This window comes from Temnothorax nylanderi, unplaced genomic scaffold (genome assembly GCF_030848795.1).
Source record: "Temnothorax nylanderi isolate EJ_2023f unplaced genomic scaffold, tnyl_v1.0 TNYL_tig0001_pilon, whole genome shotgun sequence".
Classification (NCBI taxonomy): domain Eukaryota; kingdom Metazoa; phylum Arthropoda; class Insecta; order Hymenoptera; family Formicidae; genus Temnothorax; species Temnothorax nylanderi.
The window spans coordinates 4,007,770-4,025,591 of record NW_027249063.1 but is presented as its reverse complement, the minus strand read 5'-3'; the positions used below and the strand labels follow the sequence as shown (position 1 = coordinate 4,025,591).

The following is a 17,822-nucleotide window of genomic DNA, read 5'->3' as shown; positions in this document are numbered from 1 at the left end:
AGGAGAAAAGACACGTCAGCCGACACCACGTACACACCTCGTCTCTTCGGGGCCATCGATACGCCGGGATCCTACTCTCCTTCTCTATCTCCGTCGATCTCTCTCTCTCTCTATCTCCGTCGATCTCTCTCTCTCTCTCTCTCTCTCTCTCTCTCTCTCTCTCTCTCTCTCTCTCTCTCTCTCTCTCTCTCTCTCTCTCTCTCTCTCTCTCTCTCTCTCTCTCTCTCTCTCTCTCTCTCTCTCTCTCTCTCTCTCTCTCTCTCTCTCCTTCCATCACACGCTTTTTACATCGTAGCCCACCTCTGGTACCGTGCTGTCCTCTCGCTCTCTCTCCTTCTCTCGCCTTTTCCACCTCTCTCCGCGGCCATCTCTCGGGGAGATACCAGCATACCGCTAGGCGCGAGAGATTCACGAAGATATTACACTTACCATCTCTCGCAGCCACGCGGCGATGCTTATCGGCGACCGCCGTCAATTAAGCAATTATCGCCACCTCCGCCGATAGGCTCCGCGCGTATGCTGGGTCATGCCGCCGCGCTGTTCCGCTCGTTTCACGGGGATACGCTTACACGCGCAAGGACGTAAACGTTAATGAACGACTCGGTGTTAATAGGAACGTTGTTTTCCTATCGGTCTCCGTCGTTTAATCAAAGCGCGAGGCATTACACGGCGTTAACGCGTGGAACGACGTTCCACGACATAGGGGTGGTCGCCGCATTCCGAGACTCGAAAGCGGCTGGAAAGTCGAATCAATCGGCGTGAACGATGATAGCGGGGAATGCGATCCTCGCGGCGAGGCTGAACGCGAATCCTTGATGAACCATAATGACGCTGGACGTCGGAGACTTGCTTGCTTGCTTGCCATCTTCGCGGTCTAGGAAGATTCTTATCGACGTCCGGTGTCAATTGAGCGATTAGGCGACTATCATACTGAATGCTGGGAGTCACAGAAAGAGCCTTTGATACTGCAACGTGCTTGCAAAATACTTGCCATCCGATATAGCTGATTTAGATTGGGTATTAATATTTATTTTATTAAATATGGCAATGAATCTTGAGAATTATTGTTCGCAATAGTGCGCATAATTCCATCGATAACAATGTATATATGATATATTTAATCCGAATATATTTAACCGATGTAATAATTAAACCAAATTTTATGACACAATTTATTCGATATCGCAACGCGCTGTTTTTCAATAGCGCAACGGCGCAGAATGGCGCGAAGGGTATTAAATTATTTTATACGATTCTATATGTTTATGCCCTCTTCCTCATGGCATATTCAATTTCTGATAACACCGCACCTTCTCGACTGCGAGGAAAATCGTTTCATATCATCGCGAGATGGCTTCGCCTTGCGCACCGCGCGCGTTCGCTTCTCTTTCTCTTTTCTCCATTCTTCCGTCTTTCTCTCTGCCTTACCTGCCACTGCAGGCGGCCGCACCAGACCCATATACATGTAAACGAATTCCAGACATAAATTTACCGACTTCCGCTCCGCATTCAGCAGCGGGGAACGCGTCTCGGGGGCATCGATATATTGGGACGATACTTCCGGCAATTCTCGAAACTCCTCTCTATGATAAAGTCATCGGACTGGGGTGTGATAAATATCATTCTGCCGCGCGGTGGTCTCCTTCCTTTGCTTATCGCTATATCGAATTTAAATATCGCCATCACCTAGGCGACTCGATTTTTCGGAAAAACACCATGATATTTCCACAATAATGAAAAAACTTACCTAATTCATAATTCGTCATTTTAAGTTGCTTGAACGCAAAATCAATGTAACTAAAAAAAATTTCCTTCCTATTTTCTTAATTTTGGGACACGGTGTTAAACCCGTTTGTTAAGTTGGACTACGCGCCGTGGGGCACTTTGGGATAAAATATTTCGTCCACAAGCCAGGTATTCCAAAAATAAACCCCGAGAAAATGCAATGACAAATCGCCAGCAATGAGATAGGGGATCAACGTTGAAGTTTCACGGAGGCATTCACGATAATTAATCGACAATAGAGCACTCTGGATTTCGTGGGTTCCTCCTGGGGTGCGTGAGGACCCCCACCGCGGTTCCGTCTTCTTCCGTTATTTATGTTCTAGGATCCGAGGAGACGGTGAGGTATCGCATCCCCCGTTTCTTCAAGGAAGACTATAAATTCGACGTTGCTACCGATTAATTGAACAATTATTCAAATATCTCTCGTCATTTTTTTTACCACTATTATTTGTTAATTTTTCAAAAAAGAGAGGGTACTTTCGGGAATAAAATATTATATAGAAAACGTCGCAAAAATTAAAATTATTCTGATATTTTATATAATTATTTTAAAACTTAAAACTTAAATATTATATAATCGCTTATTCTTATCTTAAGTATATTTTTCATTCATTTTACAAAAGTATATCTTATTTTGTTGAAGAATATTTGCAAATTAGTAAAATTTGATAGAACTATACAATTAGCGTTTATATATGAGACGTAAATGTGATTTATGACGAAAGACACAGAGTTATTTGAATTCTCGTATTTCTAGAAACTTTCTCTTATTTATGCATACCGATCTACCAAAAAGAGAACAGCGCGCTTAAATGCTTTTAAGCGAGCGGCATGAATTATTTAAATGCCTGCACTTACTTCTCAGATGCGATAATGATAATTGACGATGCTGAGTAACGATAATTGCGCGCGATCTTATACGTAGCTATAATAATAACAATTATCCATGCGCTTCGTAAAAGCACATGGAAGTCTCATGATCTCTAACAACATATATAAATGTAGTTTCGTTCTAATTTTCATTTAAGAATATTCTTCACGATTCCGAGTCACGTCTCAGCGTCACGTAATGTGCTTTCTCCAGCCACTGATACCTGCAACAGAAAAATTTCAGCAGATTTGTGAGATGTTTATAGGCTTAGCGTAAACTTAGCGTAATCATACGAAAACATCGAGCAAAAATGGATTAAAGCCCAAAGAAACGTCACAAATGTTAACTAAATATCGCAAGCGAAAAAAGCTTTCCAAGGACAGGGATATATGTATAATATGTATAATAACGATACCTAAAGGTTCTAAAGGAAGGGATCTGTGGAAGGATCTAAAAATATCTTCAGAGAAATAATTTCACTGCGGAAAATTTAGATCGCGCGTTTGATTTATTGCGTGACTACGCTCGGACCGACCTTCCTCACGTTAGCGTAAACGCAACTACCGGAAGAGCTCGCTGAGTAAACGCGCCTGATCTGCATCGCAAGCGCGAGAACCGCAGTCGAGTTGTACGCCACGGTGGGTAGGTCGCATCCACATTTCCTCCCTCCCCCCCCCCCTCTCTCTCTCTCTCTCTACGTGTGTGTGACCGCCACTGTGCGACGGCGGCGGTGGCGGTGGCGAGCATAAGAGGGTGGACGTTTAACATATGAGTGGCTACCAGTGTTATTAATGCGGCGGTAGCGTCGTGCTCGGTTTCTTCCTCGACGAGAGCCCACGTACTGGGCCTTAGATCCCAGACGGCGTACGGTCGGGACTAGGGGCCACCCGCGGGTCCTACGGACGCGCACAGGAGGCGAGAGGAAGGGCCCCAGCCCCGGCCCCGGCCCCTGCCCGCCAGGCAGAAGCGCGCGGGATGGGGTACGGTAACACGACACTCGGAAACCGCGGCACGACCGACGTCGTGCAACGGCCTCGAACCATCCCCAAAGGAGTTATGCCTTCCTGCCGGCATGCCGCCAGGATGCCTAATTAATATGTGCTTAGCCCCGGAATGCTGCTCGTGTCTTTGGGAGCTACGCACGTTCACGCTTTCCGGAGGCAGCAGAAGGAAGGGAGGATCGGAACGCGTATCTCGAACGTTGGTCTAGATGCGATACGGTATCTTGAAGATCAGATTTTGTACCGGTAATACACGAGAAAGTATTTGATTGTATTAGATAACGCTATATTAAATAATGAGAGGTATATTAATATAACTTCTTAATATCTTGAGAAAAATTGATTAAGAGATAACTCCTTTTTTCCGTATGGAGTTAACATTTGAAACTTTGCATTACTAAAATAATTCAACGCGCGATATCTCAAAAATATATATCTCAATATTACTGGCTTAAAACATTGTTCTACTCAACGATTCACGCCCGAATCACGTGCAATTTACCAGCTAAGCGCACGTGGGAAAAATTCGACGTGGGTGTGCCCACCTGTTCCATGTGTCTAAGAGAGGAGAGAAGTAGCCGGTGGACCTGGCCTCCCTCGTATCCGCCGCGATCGCTCGCGCGAGCGGGGCGTATAGGCAAATATCTCTCGCGCTCGGCCAGGACATTAGGAGCTCTCTGGCGTCCGGAGGATTATAAATCCTTAATACAGATCGGCACGCGATGCTCGGCTCGTTAGGGTGATGCATGGCCGACTCTGGTGTCCCGTGGTGTACGGTAGCCGGTACCAATACGCGCGTACACCACCGTACCGCCGCGTGCACGCACACACGCGCGGAACGTTCGGTTCCTACGGGAATAACTGACACCCACACGCATCGGTGGACGCCAGGTAATAATGAGAGATCGGAGATACGGCCCGATATTAATTGTGCGCATCGAATGTGGCTACGGCTGCTGCGGCTGGGCCGCTGTATCCGCGCGCCGTAGAGGGAACAGGCCGCGCTACCGGCTTACACCGATCCTTCGGCGCGATATGTACGATATACGATACGGGAACGAGCGTGGTGGACCTGACCTCCCGGTCCTCTCGCTGCGGCGGCGGTCGCGGAGGAAACGCGCGAAATAGTTTCCTCGAAAAACTGTTCACGTATGATTGTGATATGATGTTATCGTATTAGGTCGTACACTGAGAGAAATTTTTTGCTGTATTAGCAAATCATTTGTCACTATAGCAGAGAGAAGGATGAGAGGCGCAATGACGGCGATTTTCTTGGGACGCTTTTGCTAGGCCGTACAGTAGCGCCACACATCCACTTTCAGGAATTGGAACTACGAGTCACATCTACTTTTCGATACTGTCGATGAATTTGATTCATGTCCGTGCTATGTATACATCCACTTTTCGATATTGTCGGTCTTTGGCCGGTATTCATAGTCGGTTCTTGTGTTTAAGACCATCTTAAGTACAATCTTAGGGCCTAAGCAGAATGTCTGTCTTATAACCAAGGGGATCCTGGAGTGACAGCGACAAGGCATAATCGGTCTAAGCAATATCTTTGAATTGGCTGAACAGAATGGAAAATCCTTTTACACGATTAAAGTACGCACAAAAATGTAGAGGGCTGTACATGATTATATCTGATAAACTAAAAAAATTATTTTTATAAATATTGTCTTCACCTGACGACAATATTTGCTTTATACAAAAATTCTGCAGTTTTTCTATAGAAAATAGTGATGCAGCCTTCTACAAAAAACTGTCAGGAATAATATCGTGCAATTAGAAGTAAGATTTAAAGCCTAAAAAAAAGATATCTATTACTTACAAGGGAACCTCGCGAACTGGAAAATTCTGATTTTAATGAAACTTTCCACACATGTAGGGGGAGTAAAAAGATGAATTTAGATATTTTTTGTAGCTGCCCAAAAACGGTTTTAAGGGGTGAAACCACTGCTTATATGTAGAGCGGTTTTTTGCTTTTCTCGATATATCTCGAAAAATATTTGAGATATCAAAAAATGTTTCTCATAAAAGTTTTACAGTAAAATCTCCTCTATTCGACAACATTAATAATATTTTTTAAAAATAATTTTTTAAACAAAATTTTGATTAAAAATTAAATAAAATTTTTTTTTGAAATTTTATTAATGTGGTTGAATAAAGATGTTTTTACCATAAAACTTTTATTTGAAACATTTTTTGATGTCTTGAATACTTTCCAAATATATCGAGAAAAACAAAAAGCCGCTCTACATATAAAGGGTGATTTCACCCTTTAGAACCATTTTTTGGCAGCAACAAAAAATTTATAAATTCATCTTTTTACCCCCCCCCCTGCCCTCCTACATGTGTGCAAAGTTTTATAATAAGAACATTTATGTGTATTTAACCGCAACGAATAATTTTTCAAAAATTTATTTATTTTTGCATCTTTTATTTAAAAAAATATCTGTTGCGTGCGTTATTTAATAAAATTGTAAAATGAAGATACTTTTATCCTGAATGTACTTATAATTCTTTAAACAATATCGTAACAATTTTAAATATGAAAAATTACTGCAAAATATCTTCACGTACAACGTAAAGTATCTCATAAACTATGAATGGGACAATTTGAACTAGCTTATAATAATCCTACTCATGTCCTAATCATCCACAGAAGTTTTGTCAAAAAATCTCCCTCTCGTGGTGTGCCACCTTGCCCGTGGTGAGAGGGCTCCCTGTATCAACGATCCACTGGGGCAGTACCTTCGGCTTTACCGAAGGGAGGGCCCGGTGGGGAGGTACAGGGTCTAAGAGCACACCGTACCCTCCTCCCAGTTCGCTGGGAGTGAAGGGTACAATGGGGTCCGGCGCTCCCGTCGCGTTGTCTGCGTAGCGACACCCCACGCTTAGAAAGTTAGGCGTGTAAGTAATCGCGTCGCGTCGTGTCTGCTTATGCCCGTATCAGACTACGGATTGGGATTGAGATTGGATTGAAATTTGACCAATCAGAGCAAAGTTTACTAAACTTGAGATTAGTTTTCTCTGTTCTGATTGATTAAATTTCAATCCAATCTCAATCCCAATCCATAGTCTGATACGGGCTTTAGCGACACCCACGGGCTAGTTAGGCTAATATTAAGTAATCGCGTCGCGTCGCATCGTGTCTGCTTAGCGACACCCACGGGCTAGTTAGGCTAATATTAAGTAATCGCGTCGCGTCGCATCGTGTCTGCTTAGCGACACCCACGGGCTAGTTAGGCTAATATTAAGTAATCGCGTCGCGTCGCATCGTGTCTGCTTAGCGACACCCACGGGCTAGTTAGGCTAATATTAAGTAATCGCGTCGCGTCGCATCGTGTCTGCTTAGCGACACCCACGGGCTAGTTAGGCTAATATTAAGTAATCGCGTCGCGTCGCATCGTGTCTGCTTAGCGACACCCACGGGCTAGTTAGGCTAATATTAAGTAATCGCGTCGCGTCGCATCGTGTCTGCTTAGCGACACCCACGGGCTAGTTAGGCTAATATTAAGTAATCGCGTCGCGTCGCATCGTGTCTGCTTAGCGACACCCACGGGCTAGTTAGGCTAATATTAAGTAATCGCGTCGCGTCGCATCGTGTCTGCTTAGCGACACCCACGGGCTAGTTAGGCTAATATTAAGTAATCGCGTCGCGTCGCATCGTGTCTGCTTAGCGACACCCACGGGCTAGTTAGGCTAATATTAAGTAATCGCGTCGCGTCGCATCGTGTCTGCTTAGCGACACCCACGGGCTAGTTAGGCTAATATTAAGTAATCGCGTCGCGTCGCATCGTGTCTGCTTAGCGACACCCACGGGCTAGTTAGGCTAATATTAAGTAATCGCGTCGCGTCGCATCGTGTCTGCTTAGCGACACCCACGGGCTAGTTAGGCTAATATTAAGTAATCGCGTCGCGTCGCATCGTGTCTGCTTAGCGACACCCACGGGCTAGTTAGGCTAATATTAAGTAATCGCGTCGCGTCGCATCGTGTCTGCTTAGCGACACCCACGGGCTAGTTAGGCTAATATTAAGTAATCGCGTCGCGTCGCATCGTGTCTGCTTAGCGACACCCACGGGCTAGTTAGGCTAATATTAAGTAATCGCGTCGCGTCGCATCGTGTCTGCTTAGCGACACCCACGGGCTAGTTAGGCTAATATTAAGTAATCGCGTCGCGTCGCATCGTGTCTGCTTAGCGACACCCACGGGCTAGTTAGGCTAATATTAAGTAATCGCGTCGCGTCGCATCGTGTCTGCTTAGCGACACCCACGGGCTAGTTAGGCTAATATTAAGTAATCGCGTCGCGTCGCATCGTGTCTGCTTAGCGACACCCACGGGCTAGTTAGGCTAATATTAAGTAATCGCGTCGCGTCGCATCGTGTCTGCTTAGCGACACCCACGGGCTAGTTAGGCTAATATTAAGTAATCGCGTCGCGTCGCATCGTGTCTGCTTAGCGACACCCACGGGCTAGTTAGGCTAATATTAAGTAATCGCGTCGCGTCGCATCGTGTCTGCTTAGCGACACCCACGGGCTAGTTAGGCTAATATTAAGTAATCGCGTCGCGTCGCATCGTGTCTGCTTAGCGACACCCACGGGCTAGTTAGGCTAATATTAAGTAATCGCGTCGCGTCGCATCGTGTCTGCTTAGCGACACCCACGGGCTAGTTAGGCTAATATTAAGTAATCGCGTCGCGTCGCATCGTGTCTGCTTAGCGACACCCACGGGCTTCGAAAGTTAGTTAGGCTACAAACTTATCGCGTCGCGTTATTGTCTGCTTAGCGACACCCCCGGCTTCGAAAGTTAGTTAGGCTACAAACTTATCGCGTCGCGTTGTCTGCGGAACGACACCACGCTTACAAAGTTACTTACGGGGAGCGCGCTTTTAGCGCTATAAGCGTGCTCTGTCTTTGTTCAACTTTCAGTAAGTAACAGAGATAGAATGACGTTGTCAGCGCTGATAGCGTCTCCCCGAACGCTTTAATCGAATCGTTCATTTGAATGTTTCAGAAAATAACGACGCAGAAGATGACATCGGAGCAGCGAGGGAATCCTGCGAAGCTGACATCCCAAGCAGCCTGAGAGGAGGAGGAGGCCTAGGATAGGCATCGGGCATCAGCGTACCAACACTTCTGGTAAGTGTTACTTTTTATTTTTTTTTAAGATATTATAGAATCCCTCTTTGTGCTTATTCAGTTCCTACATTAAACCATGTTTTAAAATATAAATTAGTAAAAAGAAATATTTTGAAAAATTTGATTCAAGTTGATTCTAACGTAGAAACCTTTTTCGAAGGTGTAATTTAAAATATAATATTAATCTGAATAACGAATAAGATGTTCGATGCGCGTGACACGTATTTAATCGATTCGATTATTTTTATGTTACAGAAAATATCCGCGCTGGAAGGAGCATCATCTTCGCATCGAGGAACCACGAGTGACATCCCGAGCAGCCTGAGAGGAGGAGGAGGCCTAGGATAGGCATCGGGCATCAGCGTACCAACACTTCTGGTAAGTGTTACTTTTTATTTTTTTTTAAGATATTATAGAATCCCTCTTTGTGCTTATTCAGTTCCTACATTAAACCATGTTTTAAAATATAAATTAGTAAAAAGAAATATTTTGAAAAATTTGATTCAAGTTGATTCTAACGTAGAAACCTTTTTCGAAGGTGTAATTTAAAATATAATATTAATCTGAATAACGAATAAGATGTTCGATGCGCGTGACACGTATTTAATCGATTCGATTATTTTTATGTTACAGAAAATATCCGCGCTGGAAGGAGCATCATCTTCGCATCGAGGAACCACGAGTGACATCCCGAGCAGCCTGAGAGGAGGTGGAGGCCTGGAAGAGGCATCAGGCGCCGGCGGAACAACATGCGGTAAATATAATTGGTTTATACATATTGTGTCTTTCGCGGAAAGTTTAACCAATCGGTTTTTCAATCGAATAGTAAAGATAGTCAGAGAGTAGAAATTAAAAAAGAGTTTAATTTTTTAAATTCTATTTTGAATTCTTGTGTTCAATAAATAGAGTATACTTTCAAGAAATTAAACGTTATATTTTTATTAAATTGATTTAACGAAATAAAATATAGAATTCCGTGTTTTACGTTCGGTAATTATTTTTGAAATACAGACTGTCTCTTTTCTTCCCTGCTCTAATCTGGATTATATGTTTGATTGTTACAGAATCATCGTAGCGACGTTGCAGATACAGCTCCGCTGCTGCGCATCGGTGTCGGTGAGTTTTAGCGTAGGGAAGTGTGGAGAAATAAGCGTAGGTAGGGACTTAGTTAAAACGTAGGTAGGGAATAATTTTTAATTATTTTCAGTAATTACATTCCCATTAAGCGAGAAAGGTCAAGAAACATTTCGACTATATTGCAACAACGTCGTAAAATTAATGCAATATAGCCGAAATGGTTTCTTGATTTTTCTTGCTTAATGGCAATGAAATCACACTGCATTGCCACGAGTCTCAATGTGGCTCGAGACTCCTAGCTGACCCGGAGATGGAAGTGGATTTTGTGGCCTGAAGCGCTTAAAAGAAAGTGGTGAGTGTAATTCATTTTCACGTACTATGTCACTTATGTCATAAAATTTTCTATCTCTTCTGTCTTTACTTAATCGAATCCTTCATTTGAATGTTTCAGAAAATAACGACGCAGAAGATGACATCGGAGCAGCGAGGGAATCCTGCGAAGCTGACATCCCGAGCAGCCTGAGAGGAGGAGGAGGCCTAGGATAGGCATCGGGCATCGGCGTACCAACACTTCTGGTAAGTGTTACTTTTTATTTTTTTTTAAGATATTATAGAATCCCTCTTTGTGCTTATTCAGTTCCTACATTAAACCGTGTTTCGGAATTTAAATTAGTAAAAAAAAATATTTTGAAAAATTTGATTCAAGTTGATTCTAACGTAGAAACCTTTTTCGAAGAAGTAATTTAAAATATAATATTAATCTGAATAACGAATAAGATGTTCGATGCGCGTGACACGTATTTAATCGATTCGATTATTTTTATGTTACAGAAAATATCCGCGCGGGAAGGAGCATCATCTTCGCATCGAGGGAACACGAGTGACATCCCGAGCAGCCTGAGAGGAGGTGGAGGCCTGGAAGAGGCATCAGGCGCGCGGCGGAACAACATGCGGTAAATATAATTGGTTTATACATATTGTGTCTTTCGCGGAAAGTTTAACCAATCGGTTTTTCAATCGAATAGTAAAGATAGTCAGAGAGTAGAAATTAAAAAAGAGTTTAATTTTTTAAATTCTATTTTGAATTCTTGTGTTCAATAAATAGAGTATACTTTCAAGAAATTAAACGTTATATTTTTATTAAATTGATTTAACGAAATAAAATATAGAATTCCGTGTTTTACGTTCGGTAATTATTTTTGAAATACAGACTGTCTCTTTTCTTCCCTGCTCTAATCTAGATTATATGTTTGATTGTTACAGAATCATCGTAGCGACGTTGCAGATACAGCTCCGCTGCTGCGCATCGGTGTCGGTGAGTTTTAGCGTAGGGAAGTGTGGAGAAATAAGCGTAGGTGGTCCGGACTCGCACCAGGGGCAAAGTCTGTAATGTGATTTAGTCCGGACTCAATCCTAGGGGCAAAGTCTGTCGGTAAGGGGCAAAGTCTGTCGGTAATCAAAGCACGGAAATGCTAGTCTCGACTTTTGAGGGGCCATTGGCTATCTGTCTATTAATCTGTGACTATAGTGACAACAAACACTTGGTTTGCTGCGAGAGCTAATTAATTTAGCAATAGTAGCAAACTTTTTGTTGCAATAGCAAAAAGTTTGCTCTCGCAGCAAATCAAATTTTGTTGTCACTTAAATTTCTCTCAGTGTAGGACTGGTATCTAAAAATAAGAATACACAAGATACATAAATATTTCTCTTCAGGAATTTCAAGATTACTTGAGATATATAAGAACTACTTTTTAGCGCAGTGACGAACCCCGATAAAGTCACAAAAAAGTTACTAATTGTAAGATATCGCGCGCCTATCTATCTACAAAAGTATGATATGTACATAACAAAAATTTTTTTTGTTTTCATTATGTGAACCAAATTTTTTGTTATATTAACTGAAGAATTTGCTCATATCCAACCAAAGATTTAGTTGATTCAACAAATGGGTTTCTCAGTGTATATCAGAAAATGACAAAGTAGAAATAAATGTTTAGAAAGAAGTTATTGTATACTTTAATCTATGAAAGCATACCGTTTTAAAAAATGGTAGCAGCGCCAAGTTTTTTTGTATTAAATATTTTTTAAAATTTTTATTAAATTTAAAAATATTACCAGCTTTTTTTCAAAGATTAAAATATACAACAGCTTCTTTTTAAACATTTATTCCTACATGGTGCCATTTTCTGATATCATATTTTTGTAGATAGACAGGCGTGTATATTTGACGTATACTTGACGCCCTTTTTGTACCTTTTTTTAAAAAAAGTAGGTTTTTATAGATATCATGCCTGTTTGAGTATGTTAGATACGATTGATGTATGTATATGTGCATGAACTCGGTAAAGTTATTGCAAGTTATGTTTTGCTTTAACGCCTTTTATTAATTATATATAAATCGTGAAATATAACTATTTTAAAGCTGATAAAACTATACTTATTATTAATAACACAGTTTAATTTATTTATTTTTCGTGCAAATCTTTCGTGCAATTTGTTGAATTTTACAAATTGTACTAATCAGTACTGTCAATCTATTGACCTAGAGAATTAAAATCTAAAAAAAAAACGATTTTTTTAATTCTGAAGGGAATTAAAATCTTAAAAAAAAGTTTTTTTGAAATCGAAGCATTAAAAAGTTTTCAAGCGTCTAAATGTTGCTAATTTAAGTATTTTTCAAATCTCGAAAAAAATTGTTACTTGCTATATGCAAGGGTAAAAAAAAAGAGAAGTTAGGATATCAAAGTAGATCGTGGAAGACAAGGGGATGGCTACCAATCCGGGTCGTTTCGCCGGTGATTACTAGGAGTGGACAGATTGAGATCCTAGGGCTCCTCCCTCGTCCTTCTGCCGGTGATCTCTATGCGGGCTTCCCCGGACGACCCACGCCCAGGACGTTCTATTCCTCATCCTTCCAACGAAGAGAGAATATTCCCTCCCTCATGCCGACTACGAGCCACTTTGAAGATACGATCTCGAAACAAATTACGAGTCCCGCTCTCGGGGCTCGCCCTATCTGGCTGAATTAAAATAATCGCGGGCCGTTAGCGGTCGGTCGTGTTTTTTAAATCGGTCTACACGGATCGGTTCCCCTACGGAGTTTGTCAAAGGCCGCGATGCAACGCGTCTACCGATGCGTTCGCCATTAAAGTTGCACGCACCCGCGACGGTGCGTATAATAATGAAGTCTCTCGAATTAATAACGATAACGGATTGGTACTCCATAATTCTTTCCTTTTATACAAATCTTCTTAATGCCACGGTTAATCGTCGGTTATTCGTCCCGCAGAAAAGCTGGGTGAACATAATAAACTTGATAGTTTTAGATTTCAAAATGATATGTACATAAAATTTAATAGGTTTAACACTTCCGATAAAATGTAACGACTTTTCTTTATAATTGAAAGCAAGTCGAGTACATTGACATTTCAAAATGAGACCGTAGATGCTGCAATGCGAGAAAACCAAGGTAAATACATGTACAATACATACGTATATATCGTTATATAGCGGTGAGGTGCATGTACCACTCGGCCGCAGCTCGTCTCAATCCGGATTACGGTAACACCTGACCATCCGCAATTTTATCATCCTCCGTTCCAGAAAGATTCCAATTTTCTTCTCCCGCCGCGTAGCTTTCTTTCTACCTCTCCCGGCACCGCGCTTTCCCATCCCGTCTCCTCCCCGTTCCTCCTTTTCCTCCTTCTCCTTCTCCTCCTCTCCGTGCGCTTTTCTCCACCGTCCATGGACTCAATCTGTGTCTCATCGCGGATTATTGGGATTTCGCGAGGATGAGGAAGAAGAGGAGAGACCGAGGCTCGCTCGACTGTCTGAGCTTCGCCGGGCTCGGCTCGAAACTGGAAGCTGTAAGACTGCCGACAAGGACGAGTCTTTAATTCTTTCCGTCGTCAGCCGATCTCATCGCTTCGATTTTCTCCTCTAGATAGGTGAATTCGACCGATTACTCACGATGTGGGACAAGTAAATGCGAGTACATTGAACTTCCGCTGAGAATCGATAATAACGAAGTAATGCGACAACAGATAATGATGCGGCATGAAAAATCTGTCCGTGGCCTCGTTATATTGATGACGGAGAAGATAATTGGACGATGATAAAATCTCTTCCCGATTGCAATATCTCCCGTCAGGACATTACAACCGGATACAAAAATTGGAGCTAAATATATAGTATTCGGCAAACACGGACACATCAACTTTGTTACAAGGAGTGCTAAGAATTGAAACAAAGGGAAAACTGCATATTATTGATAATTGAACAATTAAATGAATCACGAGAAGTAGAGCAGCTGCAATTCTTTCTCTCGTCATTGAATACAGCAGAATTCTTGCGATCATATTAGAAGAACGTCGGCGCTGACACGTCGAGTTCGCTGTCATTCGCGCAGGAGCGACAGGGTCACGATCGTCACGCAAATCCTCTTACGCGGGGAAACAAGACGCGACGAAGGCGGTAGGAAATAAACCACCGCCGACGGAACGCAAAAATAATGATCCTCGCGAGCGTGAGATAATTGGCGCAAGGAGCTTGCGCGTCCCGCGGAGACAGGGACAGAGGGAAGAGATGCCCTGCGAGATCAAAGGACCTTCACCTTCATCCAGCTCCCAGCGTTCGCCCCGATATCCTGGGAAGCTGATGGAAGAGAGGGGGGGGAGGAAGCTCCTTTTTATCGTTCCTTCCGCGGAGAGGAGTCGCAAGCGACGCCGACGCACGAAATCGATCCGATGATTAATTTTCAATCGCGGCTTAATTACGCCGGGCGGCTAAGCCCGATTGAAGAGGCGTCCCCGGATAGTGAAAGGGCGGTCTGTGTGGTGCAAAAAAAAGAAGGAAAAAAAAGGGGAAAAGAGGAGATCACGTGAAGATGGAGAGAGAAAGAGAAAGGCGAGGGAAAGAGAGAAAATGAGAGAGATAGAGAAGCCGCGTCCCAGTCGCCCCTACAGCCATTGAATAAAAGGCTCTTCGTTCTCTCTAGAAGAGGATTGTGTCCAAGGATGAGGACACGCCGGCGCGGGGATGAAAGGGTGGCCGTTCGAGAAGCGGGAGGGGGTGGCGAGGATCGACGCAGGACACGATTGCCAGGAACACGTGATTAGATGGCCCTCCTTCCACGCGATTCTCCAGATTGGACACCCCCGTCGTTGGGAGACGTAAAAAATGCAATCGGCTCTTACCGTAATGAAAAAGTCCCGACCCCGGGTAATACGGTACTGGTGGCAATATGTGTGCGTGCCCGCGCGTGCGCGCGCGCGCGCGCGTGTGTGTGTATGCACGAGCGCTCGCGAATACACGAGCATTCTGCGCGTATTTGTAGATGCACGAAAGCACGGCTGATGGATCGCAGCAGCATTTGCAGCTGTCGCGTTGGGAATGATGGTGCATTTAGTATACCTGGAAATCCTAATTTTTACAAACGAAGATAAAATTTTCCTTTATTATATTACGTTAAATAAAAAAATAAGTAACATAAATTGCATATATGTATGAAGCTAATAGTTTTACATTTAAACCATCGCGCATTTATCTTCGCTTTAAAAAATCTAACATGACGGATTAAATCTTTAATAATTTGGCTTCCTTTTTTGTTTCAAACCTAAAGATAACTTGTCGGCTAAAAAAATGGAGTTGGACAATATTTCACATTATCGTATTATGTATCAAGAGGATGAGAGGCAGGAACGAGCGTGTTAGGTTTTAGATGAGGGACGAAACCGCCGTAAGGTCGAGTTTAAGAGGCCATAGGACAAGATACAACATCATTGGGAGAGCAAGAACCCCGTTACTCCCGTGATTCATCGGTCTTTTTACGCTGGGTGGCCAGAATAATTCACCCTAATGCCCCACCTAACTGCCTCCGACCCTCGTTGCCCGATTGTTTATTGCCAAAAAGCATTTCTTTAATATATATCATTCTACTCTCTAAAGAGGACCTCGTCTCCTTCGGAGGAAAAAGGGGGCGAGCGAGAAAAAAAAAGAATTCTGGCATGGATTCGGTGAGATTTACCTTCGCGAGACTTCAATTTCTTCCCCGACGAGTTCTCGCGAGTGAAAAGCGGGACAAATAAAAAGAACCGCAGGAAGCAAAACGATATCGCAATACTCACGAGTATTGCTCCCGTTGCTGCAAATTTACATCTGTATAAATTCGTTTGTAAAATATTAGTAGATTTTTTTAAATTATTAGTCGCGTTATACATTAGAATAACAGAGCACATTTTGCACGTTGGATTTACACGAGCCTGTTGAGAATTCGTAAAAATTAACTCCGAGCGCGCTCCGGAAAAAACATCATCGTACACGCAATTAGCCGCGGCTAATTTGCGCAACTCTTTTTCAATTATCAATTCGCAATGAATTTGCGTCCATCTCCGTTAATATGTCCGCGGATATCGATTCGCGTCCCGCTCGCTGCCATCGAAATACCTCTGAAAAATATAGCTTCCTCTTTTTCGTCAATGGTCCGTCGTATATCAGAACGGATCGGGGATAGAAGGGAAGAGGGCGAAGGGCAGCGCGGAAGAAGGGGGAGAGAGAGGAGGTGGAACTGTCGAATTGACGTACGATACGAGGTGTATTAATTAGCGGCGGGAGAAAATTGCGACTGAGCATAGCCTCCGGGATTGAAATCGTTATCGAGGGGGGTTTACCTCGCGATTTTGATTTAGCCCCGGCCTTCCACGTCAATTCTAATTGCGTTTGACAGTAATTTGGCAAGGGAGAGAGGGCTGATTGACGGCTAAGCCGCGCGCGGCCACGTTCGGCCTCGCCCTGTGTTTCCTCTTACGTTTTCTCCCTCTTTTTTTTTAAACCGATCTAACAATAATATTCCTCGTGCGTGCGCGTGCACGATTGTGTGAGTTTTTGCACGCACGCTACACCAAAGATAGTTTGAGACACGTATATCCGATATGCAACCGCAGCCAATTAAAATAATGCCGATGTTAATTAAGCCGCTATGCCGATCATGTCGTGTGACGTGTACGAAATATACCATCGCTCCGACCGTCATTATGAAAATGCGAACGTATTGAGAATTGATCGTAATCCGATTCCGGATACATTGCAGAAAAACTGAATCTTGAACATATTCTAAGCTATTGAACTGTTCGCGAAGAAGTAAAAAGACTCAAAGATTGAGTAAGACATAAAAGCCTATAAAGACAAGAAATCTATTGAAAATATTAATCAAATTTATATGATTATATCAAATAATAAACTAATAAATTTGTTTATTATTTTTTCTTTCTTGGTGTTTTGTTGCATTAGAGAATCAGAGTTATGCAAAGTGCGCGACAAATGATATCTTCGAAGAAGATAGCAGTCACGTGGAGTGCGGCAAGTGCACGATTTCAAATTGGAGCAGCAGAAATTGCGAGATGGCCGATCTCCGCGGCGAGACAGTATTAGCGCGCGAGAATTAATTAAGCCATTAGTCGGTGCTGATGCACGCCTGTTAATCATCAGTCACTAATTATGCTAAGCAGCCGAGGTGCAGCAGGGACGTATGGTATGCAGGTGAACGCAGTGTATTACAAGGCCGTTGCACGTGCTGCATCATCGATCCGCGAGCGAGAATGCAAGCGCGATACGCTTCTGCTGTAACGTCGACGTGCGATTTTGGATATACGATATCGCCAATCGTCTCTTCGGTCGCAGATCTTTACACGCAAAGACAATTTTCCGATAAATTTAAAAATGCTCACTTGTTTGTTATTCTATATAACGTTAATATACTATTTAATATACTATTTTTTATTATTTTATTATTTATCAGTATTATTTCTCGGTGCGTCATCTATGTGATATCATTTTTTTCACATTTAAAAGTAAATATATAAAAACCATGATTCAGCCGTATTTACATTTAAAAAAGAAATTACTTAATATTTACACAACATTTTCTCGTGGCGTAATTTTTTCATTTTTT

General features: G+C 42.7%; 1 protein-coding gene and 1 long non-coding RNA gene across 5 annotated transcripts in view; one reads left to right on the top strand and one right to left on the bottom strand.

The window, feature by feature from the left end:
* Positions 1 to 2,297: 2,297 nt before the first annotated feature.
* The window catches only part of Soxn (SRY-box transcription factor soxNeuro), a 283,767-nt gene continuing 268,242 nt past the window's right edge, over positions 2,298 to 17,822 (bottom strand). For 2 of the 4 annotated variants that reach the window (XR_011721104.1, XM_071722097.1), the window contains one exon: positions 2,298 to 2,879. Coding sequence is in view for 1 of the 4 variants with exons in the window: in XM_071722097.1 (XP_071578198.1) it covers positions 2,822 to 2,879 (58 nt within the window). In the remaining 3 variants the exon portion in view is untranslated. The remainder of the gene's footprint in view (positions 2,880 to 17,822) is intronic. The other 2 variants (XR_011721188.1, XR_011721172.1) reach the window with 2 other exon arrangements.
* The window catches only part of LOC139783373 (uncharacterized), an 85,042-nt gene continuing 75,599 nt past the window's right edge, over positions 8,380 to 17,822 (top strand). The window contains exons 1-7 of the long non-coding RNA XR_011721248.1: positions 8,380 to 8,797; positions 9,053 to 9,175; positions 9,431 to 9,551; positions 9,862 to 10,226; positions 10,326 to 10,450; positions 10,706 to 10,827; positions 11,138 to 11,189. This is a non-coding gene — a long non-coding RNA (uncharacterized lncRNA). The remainder of the gene's footprint in view (positions 8,798 to 9,052; positions 9,176 to 9,430; positions 9,552 to 9,861; positions 10,227 to 10,325; positions 10,451 to 10,705; positions 10,828 to 11,137; positions 11,190 to 17,822) is intronic.